Source organism: Coffea arabica, chromosome 11e (assembly GCF_036785885.1).
Source record: "Coffea arabica cultivar ET-39 chromosome 11e, Coffea Arabica ET-39 HiFi, whole genome shotgun sequence".
In the NCBI taxonomy this organism is placed as follows: domain Eukaryota; kingdom Viridiplantae; phylum Streptophyta; class Magnoliopsida; order Gentianales; family Rubiaceae; genus Coffea; species Coffea arabica.
This window is the reverse complement of record NC_092331.1, coordinates 48063817-48080952: the sequence shown is the minus strand read 5'-3', so window position 1 is coordinate 48080952 and position 17136 is coordinate 48063817. Positions and strand designations below refer to the sequence as shown.

General features: G+C 40.6%; 2 protein-coding genes and 1 non-coding gene across 3 annotated transcripts; 1 reads left to right on the top strand and 2 right to left on the bottom strand.

Moving 5' to 3' along the window:
- Positions 1-3688: 3688 nt before the first annotated feature.
- On the bottom strand, positions 3689-4078 carry LOC113693048 (uncharacterized). The gene is made up of 2 exons (XM_027211633.1): positions 3883-4078; positions 3689-3819 (listed from the first exon to the last, which is right to left on the bottom strand). Exons 1-2 carry the CDS (start codon positions 4076-4078, stop codon positions 3689-3691), a joined length of 327 nt encoding a protein of 108 aa, XP_027067434.1.
- Positions 4079-7854: 3776 nt separating this feature from the next.
- On the bottom strand, positions 7855-9090 carry LOC113693049 (uncharacterized). Its single transcript, XM_027211634.2, has one exon. It carries the CDS (start codon positions 9088-9090, stop codon positions 7855-7857), a length of 1236 nt encoding a protein of 411 aa, XP_027067435.2.
- Positions 8471-8577, top strand: LOC113694437 (small nucleolar RNA R71). The gene has a single exon (XR_003449387.1). It is a non-coding gene; the product is annotated as a small nucleolar RNA R71 (small nucleolar RNA).
- Positions 9091-17136: the final 8046 nt, after the last annotated feature.

The window sequence follows — 17136 nt, the reverse complement described above, 5'->3', positions numbered from 1 at the left end:
TCAGATCCCTGACCGTGTCGCCAAAATGAGAATACACCGGACAGGTTGTAAGTCAAAGAAAATATATGAATACTAGGGACGCTCAAATCAACATCACGGAATGCCATTACCATAGGCTTGCACATTTATCGCATCTCCACCACTCAAAAGTAAACTAAATACATAAATCAAAGGACTTCGATAGGGTTGTAATGGGGTTCAGGTGAAAGGTGGGATAAGAAGGTAAAAATAGGGGATAATGAGTCAAGAGAATGTCCGAAACCCACCATATCAAACAAGGCAGTTTTCATTTGCTGTACACACTGTGCAAGTGTCGCGAATTTTTTTTTCTCTTTTTTTTTTCTTTTTTAGACGGCTTGCAAGGCGTGGGCACGCCTTGTAGGCTGGAGTCTTCTGTTCACAAGCCTCTTTTTTTTTTCCGATCTCAGATATACAGGAACATCACCATACAGCATCTACTCTGAAACACTTGCGACCATAGATTTATTTGCCTTGTATAAGTAATGAATTTTAGACATACCTTTACAACACAGGGGTGAACAAGAAAGTCTAAAGAGGTCTTGGGTGCTCACATAGATGACAACAACTCGACGGATACAAGCTCAAATTGGTTCACTATTGGAAGATAGGATGGGGGCTTGATTTTGAGACAGCTAAAGAGGGTTGAATCCTAAATGCCCTCTTCATTTTCAATGCATCTAGTTCAACAAAATATAGCCTTGACATGCATAAAATAGCAAATTCTAGAATGCCAATACCATGTGTGATACCCACTCAATCAAACAAAAATAAAGCAAATAAGAATAGTGTGCTCATACATGGCTCAAAAGCTCACAAGAGTTTCCAAGAATGGGTCAAGTCCCGTATACTCAATATCTAACAACACAGTCAAGGGAAGACAAAAATGCATAGCTAGTATAATTAACCACACACCCAAGCACTGTGATTGTAAAATTCATCATAGCAAACAAAAAGTCAACTAACTACCCCCCTTTTCTTTTTTTTTCTTTTTTTTTTTTTGTAGAGAGAAATAATAGAAACCATCCCCCCCACACCTAAAACCTACATTGCCCCCAATGTAGCAAGGATAAATAAAGTGCAAAGAAAAATGGAGCAAAACTTCCCTGACTACTGGGGCGGTGCAGCGAGAGCCTAAGGAGGCGGAGGATGTGGTGGTCGGAATCCAATATGAGCATAGAAAGCCGCTTGATTCTCTGTCTGAATACGGGCGAATACCTGTAGTGCTCTAAGACGGTCCTCTAGTCCATCAACTCGCCCCCCTAGCGCATGGATAGACTCATGGAGAGAGTGATATTGGGACTCCCAAGCAGGGGGAGCATGATAGGAGGACGGACCCGCCTGATCCGGATGGGGTGGAGAGTCAGTGGAGGGTGCAGTTGGAGGCACCCGAGGTCGTGGCCCGCCCTCGCCAGGGGGCGTAAATTGATAGGCATCCCCCACCTTGAAAATAATCCCCATCCGCTCCAAACTGCGCAAATCCAGAGGCTCAATTTCCCGAGCTAGAGCGAAGTTGTGCGGTTTGTCGAGGTCAAGCAAACCCAATCGAATGGCCAAGTGGGTAATGAGTGAGCCCACAATGATCGGTTTATTGCGCTTCTGGATGACTGTTTGCATTTGAGTGGCTACCCAACATCCAAAATTAACCGGAACATTGTTGCGCATGCACCAAAGGAAATAAAATTCTGCCTTGGTAAGAGTGCCGGAAGAATCTTTCCGCCCCGAGAAATTGATAGCCAGGAACCTGTGGATGACCTTTAAGACCGGATCCTTCAAATGAGAGGCCTTGGACTGACTCGGATTGTAAACTTGACGATCTGTGGACCACTCCCTCCAAATGTCAATGTGGTCAGTCGAAAACGGTCGGGTGTAGTCACACGCACTGTTTATATATGCTCCGGAAGCAATGGTACCCTCACCAACAAACCCCAAAGTCAGATTAAACTCATTAATGGACATACCATACTGGATCCCTCTTAGTCGAAATTTAACAATCTCCGGCTCATCCAGAGTGATGAATTCATTGACGATGAACTCGAAAGTGGAGAAGAATTCACAACACAGCTCCTCAAACGTAGGGTAATCAATGGTCAGGTACTTCCCCCAACCTATTGCCGAGAACAACTGTTCAACTTCTCGCGCAATTTGCAAATGGTCCAGGGTTGGAGCATGGAAACACTTACAGGGGGCAAAAGGACGGTGGACCAAGTTATTGAACCGGTCCTGTTGCGGCCTTGTAAGGTTAGTGACCGGTTCCCCCCATTCCCCAGGAGACATAGTGCTCTTATTCAGACCCAAACGGGACCGAATGGGGGGTTGAACCGGTGCTCGCCTCTTACGAGGTTGGGACCCAGATGGCCCAGCAATTGTTGCCTGTTTCGGGGGCATTCGGATACCACAGGCAAGGTGTAAATCAGCCCAGAGACAGTTAATCAATTACCCAAAAGCAAACAGGGGACCACACTTAACAGTTAATATGCAACTACAGTCGTCTAATAGCAAAGAGGGAACACAATTACCTCAACAACCAACGACAAGTCAACAAACACAAGAATTCCCTACTGGCGTCACGTGGTAGACAACAATAAAGAAAACAGCACCAACACCTCAAAAATTGCACTAGCAGTCAATAATAGTCAATATCAAAAACACCAGAGCCCACAAATGTATCCCAAATTGATAATCAACAAAAGGCAGATATGACGTCTCCCACGTCCAGGCAACAGTCAAATGGTCCCCCAACCAAAATCAACAGGTATGTCAACCCGACAGGAGGCAAAAATTTAGCAATTAAAAGTCCCAAATCGAAGTCATTAAGTCAACAAGAGAGGCAAATAGGGGTACCACTTTTACTCTTGGTCCACGCTAGAGAGGAAAATGGCGGAGAAAAGAGAGCTGGTGGCTGGTCGGGTGCACGGGCTGAGCGTGGAACAGGCGCGGTGGTCGTGCGCAGGCAGGGGGTCGCGCGCGAGGGCACGCGCTGAGGACTCGCACACAGGCAGCTGGTCGCGCGCTTGGCTCACGGGCAGCCGTGCAGGAGGTAATCAGCGCGCTGCTGGGGCTGCTCGCGCGCTGTGGAGGTCGCGCGCTTGGCTGAGCGTGCCTGTTGCTGAGGAGAGCAGGGGTTGTGCTGCGCAGGTAGCTGGATCTGGGCGTAGGCGTACTGGGCTGCACAGGCGGGTGGTGGTACGACGCGAGATGGGGGCCGCGCGGCGCTGAAGAGAGCAGAGGCGCGCGACGGCAGCAGCGGCGACGGCTTGACCAAAACAGGGAGAAGGAGTTGTTGCAGCGTAGCAAAAAGAAATTTGGAGGATAAAGGCCAAGACCGGTCAAAGAAGAAGGAAAAGTGGAAGAAGTAGGGTCTTGGTCAATTTTTTTTTTTTTGACTTTCGCTATCTGAAGGATTAGAAGGCGTGGGCACGCCTTGGAGGACCTGGTCTTCTGACCATCGCATCCTAATGATACTCAAACGAATTTTTTGTCAAGGCGCGGGCACGCCTTGGAACACCTATTCTTCTGTCTATCACTACAAAAACAATCAAAACTGAAAAATAAAACTGAAAAATCGCGAAGTAATGAAGAATGATCACAACTAATACTGTAATCCTTGGGTTGCCTCCCAAGCAGCGCCTTTTTTTAATGTTTTTGGCTAGACATGGCCTTCAATTGTTTAGACTTCACCACTTTGATTATCAAGGAATAGAACCTCCACTTGCTCACTATTAAACCCTTCATAATAAAGCTTTAGATGGTGACCATTGACTACGAACCTTTTCTCTGTCTTAAGACTTTGGATTTCCACTGCACCAAAATGAAAAATATTAGAAACAACAAATGGACCAATCCAACGGGAACGCAGCTTACCAGGAAAAAGCTCAAGTCTCGAGTGATAGAGTAGGACTTTTTGCCCTACGACAAATGACTTTCTTGAAACTTGTTGGTCATGAAAAATTTTGCTTTTCTCCTTATAAATTGCAGCGTTCTCATAAGCTTCATGCCTTAGCTCCTCCAACTCTTGCAATTGGAGCTTTCTCTGCCCTCCGGCCTCCATAAGGTCCATGTTACACTGTTTAAGCGCCCAGAACGCTCGGTGTTCAAATTCCACTGGGAGGTGACACGGCTTACCAAAGACTAACCTGTATGGGGACATCCCAATTGGTGTTTTGTATGCGGTGCGGTAAGCCCAGAGAGCATCTTCCAGCTTCAAGCTCTAGTCTTTCCTATCAGGCCGCACCATCTTCTCCAAGATTGACTTAACTTCCCTATTCGATACTTCGGCCTGACCGTTCGTCTGCGGATGATATGGAGTGGACACTTTATGGAGCACGCCATACTTACGAAACAATGCAGTGATTGTCTTATTGCAAAAATGGGTGCCCCTGTCACTCACTATAGCTCTCGGCATTCCAAAACGAACAAAAATGTTAGATTTTATAAACTCTGCAACCACTCTCGAATCATTAGTCCGGGTGGCCTTCGCCTCCACCCATTTGGAAACATAATCGACAGCAAGTATAATATATAGAAAACCAAAGGATGAGGGAAAGGGACTTATGAAATCTATGCCCCAGACATCAAAAATTTCAACAAATAATATGGGGGTTTGACTCATTTGGTCTCTACGAGAGATATTCCCCACCCTTTGACACTTATCACAAGATTTGCAGAACAAATATGCATCCTTAAAAAGAGTAGGCCAATAGAAACCACTTTCTAACACCTTACGAGCCGTCCGCTTTGGACCAAAATGCCCTCCACATGCAAATGAATGACTAAAGGTCAAAATAGGCTGGAACTCACTTGCACTTACACACCTTCTTACCATTTGGTCCGCGCATTGCCTCCACAGGTACGGGTCATCCCAGATATAGTGCTTGGCATCACTCTTCAATTTTTCTCTCTTAGCTTTTGACCAACCTGCAGGCAATTGATTCGTTACCAAAAAATTGACAATATCAGCGTACCAAGGTATTGACGAATCCATGGCTAATAATTGCTCCTCAGAAAATGATTCTCTCAACGGTAGATCCTCTTGATTTGTGAGCAACCGGCTCAAATGGTCAGCCACCAAATTCTCGGCCCCGCTCTTGTTCTTGATCTCTAGATCGAACTCTTGCAGGAGCAAGATCCACCTGATCAGCCTCGGTTTTGCATCCTTCTTCGCCAGCAGGTACCTCAGGGCTGCATGATCAGAGAAAACAATTACTTTTGCACCCAATAAATATGATCTAAATTTCTCTAGTGCAAAAACGACTGCTAATAGTTCTTTCTCCGTCATGGAGTAATTAGTTGGGCTCCACTTAATGCTCTCGATGCATAGTAGATTGCGTGTGCCGCTTTTCCTATCCTTTGCCCCAACACGGCTCCCACGGCATAATCGCTCGCGTCACACATGATCTCAAACGAAAGGCTCCAATCCGGAGGTTGAATGACAGGCGGCGATGTCAACGATTCCTTTAGTTTATCAAAAGCCATCTTGCATTCATTGGTGAAATCAAATATCACATCCTTTTGCAGCAACTTGAACAGGGGTGCTCCAATCTTTGAGAAATCCTTGATGAACCTCCTGTAAAATTCTGCATTGCCTAAAAAGGAACGTACTTCCTGTACACAAACGGGGTAAGGCAGAGCAGAAATAAGATCTATTTTAGCTTTGTCTACCCCTATCCCCTTAGCCGACACAACGTGCCCTAAGACAATGCCATGTTCTACCATAAAGTGACACTTCTCCCAGTTAAGAACCAAATTCGTCTCTATGCATCTTTTTAAAATTAGAGCTAAATTATCAAGACATTCATCAAAACTATTCCCGTATACACTAAAATCATCCATGAACACCTCAATAATTTTTTCTACATACTCGGAGAAAATACTTACCATACACCTTTGAAAGGTTGCTGGAGCATTGCAGAGACCGAAAGGCATCCGACAGTAAGCGAATGTACCGAATGGGCATGTGAATGTAGTTTATTCCTGGTCTTCTGGTGCTATCGCGATCTGAAAGTAACCTGAAAAGCCATCCAAGAAACAATAGTAAACACGACCCGCTAATCGTTCTACCATCTGATCAATAAAAGGGAGGGGGAAATGGTCCTTTTTAGTCACAGAATTTAGCCTCCGGTAGTCGATGCACTGACGTCAGCCAATAGCTTTCCTAACCGGAACCATGTCACCCTCCTGGTTCTCCTCTACGGTTACTCCCGCTTTCTTCGGGACCACCGGAACTGGGCTCACCCAGGGACTGTCTGAAATGGCGAAAATGATCCCTACCTCCAGGAGTTTGAGTATCTCCTTCTTCACAACCTCCATAATTAAGGGATTCAGTTTTCGCTGTGCTTGCTTCACCGGTTTTGCATCATTCTCGAGTCTTATCCGATGCATGCACAAGGACGAGCTTATCCCTTTTATATCGGCTATGCTTCACCCGATTGCCTCCTTGTGATCTCTAAGGAGTCGCACCAGTCTTTCCTCCTGACTTAGAGACAGATGAGCAGAGATAATCACAGGAAGTGTCTCTCTGTCTCCCAGGAATACATACTTCAAATGCTTCGGGAGGGGTTTGAGCTCTAACTCCGGTGCCTGCACAACTAAAGGAAGCGACTTTGTCTGAGCCTCTAGCACAAAAAGAGAAGTAAGCTCGTGCCTTGGAGGTACGGTTGGAAGTGAGTGCAGGGCTTCAACTGTGTGGTGTAGCTCATTCCTCATGTCCACATCAAGAGTCACACCCAACTCAAGATACTTGGTTAGGGCCACTTCTAATGCATCTTCACCATCCAATTCAAAAGTTTCTTGCACAAACGGCTCAATAACACTCAAAGCGAAGACTGAGTTAGATTCCTCTGGATATTTCATTGCCTAAAAAATGTTAAAATTCACAGTTTCACTATCAAATTCCATTGATAAAGTACCCCCATTCACATCTATTTTGGTCCTGACAGTGCTAAGAAACGGTCTACTCAACAAGATAGGCGATGGATTTAATGATTTCTCATCTCCCATATCCAAGATATAAAAGTCTGCAGGAAAGACTAATTCATTTACCTGAACCAAAACATCCTCAACTAGCCCCTCTGGATAAGCATTTGTGCGATCAGTTAGTTGGATTATGATGGCTGTTTCTTTTAGTGGCCCAAGGTTCAGAGAAGCAAAAATGGTCTTTGGCATCACATTAATTGACGCCCCTAAATCTAACATTGCTTTTCTAATCGGTGTATTTCCTATTTTGCATGGGATCGTGAACATACCTGAATCTCCACACTTGGGTGGGAGCTTTCTTTGGAGAATGGCTGATACGTTTTCTCCCACCGCTACTCTTTCATCCCCTCTCAATTTCCTCTTATGAGTGCATAAGTCCTTGAGAAATTTCGCGTATTTCGGCACTTGCTTAATTGCTTCTAACAAGGGGATGTTGATCTCCACTTTCCAGAATACGTCCAGGATCTCTTTTTCCTTCTCTGTCTTTTTCGTCTTTGCCAACCTGCATGGGAAAGGGGGTAAATTATATTTAACGGGTATTGATGGTGTACGAGTTATCTCAGGATCTCCACGAATGTGTCATTCTTCATCCATCTCCTTCTCGATCTCGTCTTCACTTTTACTCTTCAAGTTCGTGACCTTTGGCCCCTCCACTTCCTTGCCACTCCTTAATGTCATGGCACTTACATTTCTGGGGTTTGCCTCAGATTGCGATGGTAATTTTCCATAGACGTGGGACTCCAGGCGATTAATGGCAGTTGCCATTTGACTCATACGAGTCTCCATGTCTTTCATGCCTGTTTTGGTGTCATGCTGGAACTGAGCTATATTCGAGGTCAATAATCTGGTCTCCTGCTGGAGCTATCTTGTCTCTTGCTGGATCTGGGAGGTAGTAGTAGCCAGACTTTTGACAATATCCTCCAAAGAACTCCCTGTGTTGGAGGATGAAGGTTGGGGTTTCGGTTGCCATGGTTGCTGAAACCCTGGTGGACGATTGGAGAGTGAATTTTGCGGTCGGTTTCCATAACTGAAATTGGGATGGTCTCTCCAACCGGGGTTGTATGTGTTGGAGTACGGGTCATACTGCCTGAGGGGCGCGGGCACGCCTCCGGCCATGTTTACCTGTTCCGCCCCGTCCTCTTGCAAAATGGGGCACGTGTCCGTGCAGTGGTCCATGCTAGTGCAGATTCCACACACCTTTGCTTGCGGCGTGTCTCTCATGGCTAATTGCCTAACAACAGACGTCAACTCTGACAGTTGCTGCTGTATGGATGAAGTCTCTACCTCGTTGACTCTACGGGGAGGGTTGCTCTCACGGAAGCCAAATTGCTGGAAGTTCTCTGCCATGGCTTCGATAAGCTCCCACGCTTCCTTCGGTGTCCTGTTTGCCAGTGCTCCCCCACTCGCAGCGTCAATGATACTCCTATCGGTTGATTGGAGCCCTTCATAGAAGTATTGGATTAACAGTTGTTCACTAATTTGATGATGCGGGCATCTAGTGCACAACTTGTTAAACCTTTCCCAGTATTCATACAAGGACTCACCGGGATACTGTTTAATGCTGCAGATCTCCTTCCTCAAACTTGCAGCCCGGGATGCATGGAAGAATTTTTTCAAAAATTTCTTTTTCAACTGTGCCCATGTGGTAATACTACCCGCTGGTAGGTAGTATAGCCAATCTTTTGCTGCATCCTTGAGAGAGAAGGGGAAAGTTCTAAGTCTTATCTGCTCCTCAGTGACCCCAGGAGGTTTCATACTAGAGCAAACCACCTCGAATTCCTTGACATGTTTGTGGGGTTCTTCACCAGAGAGACCATGGAAAGAAGGTAAGAGGTGAATCAACCCCGAATTCAGTTCGAAAGCAGTATTCTCAGCCAAAGTGGGGAATGTGATGCATAAGGGCTGATGAGTTAGCTCCGGGGCAGCCAGCTCCCTTAATGTTTGAGTGTTGGCCATACTTACTTCATATTCTACTGACTCGTTTGCAATAAACGAGTGCCCTTCTTTTCGTCTCTTGGTCTCTTGGCTCCGCCTACGCGCTATCTTCTCAACCTCAGGGTCGTATATCAATTCACCTGTGCGAGAAGAACTAGGCATAAACTAGTAAAAATACCAAGAAGAATAAAAAAAAAATGAAAGCTGAATTTGAAAAGAAACAAATAATCCAAACGCCAGCTCCCCGGCAACGGCGCCAAAAATTAACAGGTGCTGAACCTGTACAATAATAATTACTAAAAAGTCCTAACTACCACCACAATTAATTATAGAGCAAATCCAAGTACTGGAGTAGGGACCCTAGGTGTGCAATGGGTTACTTGATTCACCCTGTTCCCGAAGAGTTTGCTTGATCCGATATACTAGATTTGTCTATACAAATATTAATTTTGCGTACAATAGCAAGTAGGGTCGATTCCACAGGGAGCGGGTAGGAAATTATTTCTTTCCAAACCAATAGAATAAATTGGGGGATTTTTAATGGGAGGCAAATAAAAAAAAATAAGAATAAAAATAAAGCAAACTAGGTTCGAAACTAATTCACAAAGCACAAGTTACTAAAAGTAGCAATTAATAAAATTCTACCCAAAGGATCAACTGTTCAGGCACGGTTCAATTAAATGATCATCGATGCAAAGATATTTCATCCATTCATCACTAGGTTGGTTATAGTTATCAACAAGCTCTGACAACCAGTTCTTCCTTACCTTTTCGACAGTCAAGGTACGACCATTGACTGCTTCCCTAACCAGATAACAACCCTAGGTACGACCGTAGGAATTTAATTACCCAATTGCATTAAAGCTAGAAGAACCCAACCCTAACTAATAAACACGCTAAGAGGATTTATTTAAGTTAGATCTTACGTTTCCCCAACATAAAGCCAATTATAGTGGTTGTCACTAGGTATCAACTAAAAAAACAATTACGGATTCAATTTAGTTAATGTGACAGTAGGCTATTAAATTAAATCAAATACCCGGCCGTTGATATTCAATTAATAAAATACCCATGAACAATTAAGCCAGGAAACGCACGAATAGCAGTAAATTGGAAGAAATAATGAAGATTCGATTAGATCTCACAGATATTATGGACCGCGCCCTCGCGTCAACCTTTGGGTAGAGGAGAAAATTAGCCGCTCCTCATCGCGTCAATCCCGCGTGATTTAATTGAGTTCATTCAATTAACTGCCGAAGAATTGGGAAGGTAATTAATTGAAGGAACAACCGAGGGGGCCCTGACTTCGCATTCGTTTTGGAGCCGCAATCTCAAAGCAGAGAGCCACGAAGAATTGTCACAGGCGGAAGGAACAAATTCAAGAGTCAGAGTCGCATAAAGCCAAAAACTACAGAAAAGAAGAAAGTCTCCAATGTCTGACCCAAAGCCGCAGAAGAAACAAAAGAAAAACGTCTAACCCCAAAAATTGCAAAAAGTAAAACTAAAGCTAAAAGAAGTGATCCCCCCGTATCTTGCTTTTTCCTCCTTTTTATATCTGCCATCAGTAGTATTCCTCCTGATAAGAGTTTATTTTACGTTATTTTAAGTGCATTTTATTAGTTAATTTTGAGTTGATTATTTAGTTTTATAATTAAAATAAAGAGGTTTTTGGTAAAATTATATATTTTTGGTAAAAGTGGATAATATTGCATTTTTAGTGATTTTAATGGTAAAACCTTCATTTTTATGCAGGAATGATGACTCAATCACCAAAGGATGGCAAATGAGGTGAAAAATAGAGATTTGGTGATGAAATTAAGTGGTGAAAAGAAAAATGAAGTGAAAAACGTTCAAATGAAGAATTGCACTTCAAGACAGTTTTGACACGCTTCAGTATTTCGATCATATCTCAGGCTACAAAACTCTGATTTGGATGATTTTTAAAGCATTGGAAAGCTAACTCAAAGGGTTACAACTTTGGTGTTTTACACAAAAACCAGTTCGGCCTGTATCATGGAGAAAATCGCAGTTGAAATAAGGTCAAAGTGAAAACGCGAGTACAAAAAACGCGAGTTGTAGCCGCGTTTTGTGTAAGCGCGTTTTGTAGCCAAAATTCTGCAAATTGCTCAGCTATTTTCTCTTGTGTTCATACCACTTTCCAGCTATAAGATGCAAGGGAATCCGGTGCACATGCTTCAGAAGTCAAAAGGGCAAAGGTGGCTTATTTTCAAGTCAAAAACATTGGTTATTGACAATTATAACAAAGTTAGATTTGGGGAATCAAAAGTTGGAATTTGACTTGGAAAAAGAAGCCTTTTGAGTGTTTTTTATGCAGAGATATAGGGAGAGGTCTGGATATTCATTCGTAGCTTAGCTTCTTACAGAAAAACATATTCTCTCTACCTAGGAATTGCAAGAAAAATTGGGATCTCATTGTGTAATCATCTAAGTTGAAGAACAAAGAAGATTTTTGAAGGCTTCACCATATCTTGGCTAAGGCTTTCTTTACTCCTCTTGTATTTGTAATTCATGATGATTTACATTAATGAAGTTATGAGTGTTTTATCATTCATGAGTAGCTAATTTTCTTTATCTAGGGAGTAGATGAAGCTTATGGCCAAATGATATGAATTGATTGTTATTCATTCTTGTTATATGTTGTATTAACTTGTCTACTTGTGTATGCTTGATTACTTGTTGTTGTTTGATCACCAATAACAGGTTTATAGTTGTTTTTATTCATTAAGAAATGGTAAAAATAATGGAATGACACAAGTAGAACTTGAGTTGTATATTCATGAGAATAGAAATACATTCAAGTGGATGAAATTTGCATTTCATGTGTGAATAAGAGCAGATTTAGTATTACCAAGAGATTAGGACAAACTAATCTGTTTTAACCCATTATTATCATGAGAATGTGATTTTGGTATTTCTGGAAATGAATCATTGGTTAAACAAGAGTAGTAACAAGTGTTGAATTAATTCATTTTAGATCTTTTGTGTCATAAGTGGAATCTACATCCCTAGATCTTAATATTTAGTGAATTCTACTCCCCTTGAGATATTGCAATTTTCTAGTTAAGAACTCTTGTAGTTGAATTTAATTCTAAATTTTCTGCTTAATTTTATTGTGCGTCTAAATAATAGAGTAAATTAGTATCTAATAATTGTTTTAATTGCTCCTCGTGGGATCGACCCGATACATACCCAATATTACGATTTTGGCCTGTATACTTGCAGAAAAACGGGTATAATTCGGAATTAAACTTGCACTTATAGTAAACACCCGTCACCTCCCAGGAGGAGGCTTTTGCCAAAGGGGCGCTGATCCCACGCTTCAGGTTCACGTGGACCGGGGTCCGGCTTTTCGGTAACGTCTACCTTGTCTAGCGTGGCCACGCCCTGAAATGAAAGGTCTTCTGGAAATTTACCTCGATATATCATTTTTAATGCTAACCACCTACAATTCACACAAATATAAAAAATGAGCGAAATTCCATTTCTTAGCACCATGAATAGCCAAAATTAGGACAAGATGACAATGCAAAATGTGCCAAATAACTGCTCTATCAAACACTAGGAAGATAAAAGAGCTACATTTCTGCACTCCAAGCTTTCTCCCGTATCTCCTCTCTATTTTTCTTCTATGGTCTCCCATCCCTTCTCTTGCAATGAATTTGGCTATTTAATGATGAAAATTGGTCAAGAAATTAGGCCTCCATCTTCCTTTTACAGCTGGGAATGTTTCTCACATGTCTAGCAACGCATGTGAGTTGGTGGGACTGAAATTGAGTTTTCCGCATACAGAGCAGCCTTTTTCTGACCACAATCCGGCCAGAAATCCGGCCGGATTGCTACAGTGATCATTTGGTCACTTCTGGTTCAATTTCCAGTTCTGCTCCAATTTTGCATCAATTTCAACTGAACTTTTCTTGATGATAAAAGCTGATTTAGCTCTTGATCAAAACATAAAACTTGTAGCCCTTTGAGTTATCTTTCCAATGCAACAAGAATAACCTCATTTGGATCTGTGTAGGCTGAGAAATGACTGAAATACCCTTGACTGCTCACTGCCCTGTTCCAGCTTCGACCAATACAAATTTGCTACTGTTATTCGGCTTTTTGACCTGGAAAACCTTCAAACTGGATTCAGATGTCTTCATCAAAGTTATATATCTATCTCTTATCTTCAAATGGATTTAATAATCATCCCAATCCGATTATTGTAGCTCAAATTATAGCTGAAATACGAAAATGTGTCAAAACTGTCAAAATACACAAAATCCAAGTAGAAAGTGATAAAAACCTCATTTAATCACTTCAAAGTATTTTTCACCAATTATAGCCAAAATCATTCATTTTCTTCCAATAATATACCCAAAGTGAATAAAAATAATATAAAATATCATACAATTATTACGTAAATTAGTTGCTTATCAAACTCCCCCGCACTTAAATAATTGCTTGTCCTCAAGCAATCCACACATAATCAACTACATTGATTCAAGAGATGAAACAATATACGCACTATTGTCAAATTTAATTCCTCAAGACCTGGAAAATAATCATTATACAGTTATTCTAATTACACTAAATACTCATAATATCAAGTAAAGGAAAGATAATTATACCCTAATTTAACAAGTTAAATTTAATCTCTCACCCTAACTTAATTTCACAAATAAACAAATCACATAGTCAATTTATAGCATTCCTCCTCCTATAATCATTTTTTTCTCAAAATTTTACAACTAAGAGGGATTTATTCATACTAATTTTACTTAAATAGTGAAAATGTCTTTTTACGCGAAAATCGACACTTTTAGGTGAAGATCTCCGGTTACTCGACATTTCACTTATTCAAGTTGCTATGCATACTCTTAATTCAAATACCTTTTTACGCGAATGTCGACATTTGTAGATGCCAACTCTCCCAGTTACTTGGTACGAGAATCATTGGAATAGAACAATTTTTATTTACTTTCTTTTCTTCTTTTTTTCTCTTTTTTTTCTTTTTTTTATCAGAAAATAAATAGATTTTTCCTCATAGAAAATTAAATCAAAGGAGGAGTATAGCTTTTATTGACTATATCAATTGCTTACTTGCAAAATTAAGTAAATAGAAGAAATCTCATTAAACATGTAAAATTATAAGCATAATTTTCTTCACCTTACCAAATATACTTTCTAAAATGTAAAAATCCTAATTGCATAATAACCATTTTCAAGTTAAATGAGGACTAAACTTTCCAAAATACACATAAAGTTTCAACAATTGGAAGAATTTAAACATTTAAAGTTGGAACAAATTAGCCCTTTTTGAATGAAAATGCAAAAATTTGAAGAACTTTTGGGCCATAGTGAAATACTGGAAAAGATTTTAGCAAAATTTTTACAGAGTTTCTCCTTATAAATTGATGAAAACTCTCTGCCAACAAACCTATTTTCTAGCAAATTATCCACATGACAAGCATTTCAAACACAATTCCAACATTTCTAAGCATTTAAATCCACAAAATATCATCACATAGCCTTAAAATGCAAGTTCAAATATTTCCTCCCCCACACTTAAACTTCACATTATCCTCAATGTGAGAAAAGGAAAATAAATAAAGAGTAAAAGAAAATACTGCTAAATTGAACTTGCGCAATCCGAATCCATGTCCAAGTGATGAATTTCCAACCGTATTTGAGAAAGAATGGAGAGTTCACTTATTGCACCCTGAAAAAGACAAAATCAAAACAAATAAATTTCTTAAAAATAAAATGTTGCAATCAACAAAAACATGCAATTCAAGGAAAAAGGAAAAATGATCAAGCATGCGGAACCATACAATGTTCAAGGGATAAAAACATGAAATGAGCTAATCTTTGCTAATCAAATATATGCATTAGTATCCAAAGCAAAGGGAAGCTAATTTCACACAATAAATCCGCCATCACGAAAGTAAGTTCCATTTATACATTTTGTCATCAATGATCAAATCCCCTCAAGTACAAAAGTAATCTCAAAATGGAGGCAAACACATCAAACCAAAATATAAATGACCTTCGTGAGAATTCATGAAATAACTAAAACCACTGAACCACAAAAATGGTAACAGCATTTATGAATTTCATCAATTAAGGCCATCTTCAATTCATGTGAGGACCGTAAATCTTCCTTATTTCATAATATTTTTATTTTATTTTCTCGCATGCATTTTCTTCATTATACCCTATTATATTGATTTTTTAGAGATTTTTATAAGTGAGTAGAGTTTTCAAATCATTTTCCTAGTTTAAGTTAGTTCATATTAAATTTGAAGTGTATTATGTTGTACTAAATGGTGTTAAAAATATTCCTACAAAATTTCAGCTTAATCCGAGCACTGTACCATGTGAAATGACTGAAATACCCATGAACCCTGTTTCGCGCCCAGATTTTTGTTTTCGTGGAGTTTTCCATTTTTGACCATGAAAATGCATGATTTGGCTTTGGAGGTCTTCATAAGAAATGTAGGTATATGTCTTATCTTTCTAACTCCACTAGAATCACCTCGTTTGGACTTCGGTAGTCTGAGTTATTGTCATTTACGCATAAGGCGGTCAACAAGCCCGAATGTGAGATGCTGGTTCTGTTATTTGAGATTTTGACTTAGATACACTACAAACTGGACTGAGTGGTCTTCATCAAAGTTGTAGGCCTTTGTCTTAGCTTCGAAACCATATAAATTTCACCCCAATCCGATAAGCGTAGCTTCGATTGTATCCGTTACGCAAAACAACGTCAAATCTGTCTTTTGTTTCTTGACTCAACCTTCATTTCCGCACATGCTCCTAGCTTGATTTTGTACTTGTATGACTTGGAGCCTATGGAATGGCTATTGAAATGAGATGATTTTGTGTATGACTTTGGATTTGATTGAGGAAAAGAATAAAGCCATAAATGACTGAAAAATAGGTAAATACAAAGGGCGTGCTGCCCAAATTTACGCTCGAGAACTAGGTCGATATACTTGCGACTTGAGTAAGGCTTGAGAGAGTATACCACGCGAACCATCTAGGGTATTTACGTTTTCTTTGCCACTTCGACTCAAATAGCGATTTTAAAGTTTTAACAAGTGAGTCTAAGTTTTACAAATATTTTACTTATGTCCTTTGGTTTCAATGTACTCTTTTCACTACCAAAACCATCTTTATACTTTGTACTAGTACGTATTTGACTTGTCTTTGACTCACTTACATCTTTGATGGTTGAAGCATAATGTGTTCATTTGATTATATTAGGATACCTTGGTGCTTGAGGGTGTATCCGGAAGGAAACTTTGGACGTTATTTTGCTTAAATAGGTGAGTTCCCTGTTTGTTATATTTTCCTTCACTTTATGATTTATGTTATTGTTTGATAAAGTGTTAAGTGCTCTCAATGATTTTAAACGAGTTTTCTAGGCGAGTGTGTACTTTATCGCACTCGACCTAAATGAATGTGAAATTTCAATGATTTAATCATTGAAACGTTAGTTGTGCATGATGTAAGCCTTTTGGCTGAACTGGGCCCTGCCCTTCGTTACCGATCGTCTCGAGCCAGAAGCGGACTCGGTCGGGCGATATGGTGACCCTAGGTGTAAAAGTGGTATGCTCGAGTATTACCTTAAATTCTGGTGGAGTCTGACCAACGTCCAGGAAGGGGGTGAATGAAATGAATGAACGAACGAGGGTTTTACTTGCAAAAATGCATTTTCAAATGATTGGAGAAATAAGGGGAAATGACAGGAGAACGAATGAACGAACGAATGAATGGCTCCCTGTGAGCTCGTATCCTTTTAATGAATGTGTTATTATAGCTCTCCATTGTAAATATTTCCTGAGTTATTGATGCTCTATGTTTAATGTAGTGGATTGATTGTTTGATTATGTGTTTGGAACCTCACTGAGCTTTTAGCTCATCCCTTTTTTTTTTGTTTTCCTTAACAGGGGAAGGCGAGCAAGGACGAGAGCTCTGTATAGACTAGCTTGGTCTAGCTCTTGGTTTCTGTAATGGTTCTCGCCCTAATGCTTGGCACGAGCTGGTTGTGTGGCGAATTGAGAACCTTTGTATATTTGATGGTTGTACTTCCTTTTGAGATAGCAATGTATATAAGTTTTGTTTAAGTTTTGGATCGTTGTTATGTTTATTCTTATGGGTTTGTGCTGGTTTTGATTGAGGATGGAAGTGAACGACTGA

Bases quoted from the DNA above. Each gene is read 5' to 3' on its own strand.
- LOC113693048 (XM_027211633.1), bottom strand. From the start codon at position 4,078: ATGGACCTTATGGAGGCCGGAGGGCAGAGAAAGCTCCAATTGCAAGAG. The intron at 3,820-3,882 runs GTAAGCTGCGTT...ATTTTGGTGCAG, and splicing joins GAGACTTGAGCTTTTTCCTG to TGGAAATCCAAAGTCTTAAG.
- LOC113693049 (XM_027211634.2), bottom strand. From the start codon at position 9,090: ATGCCTAGTTCTTCTCGCACAGGTGAATTGATATACGACCCTGAGGTT.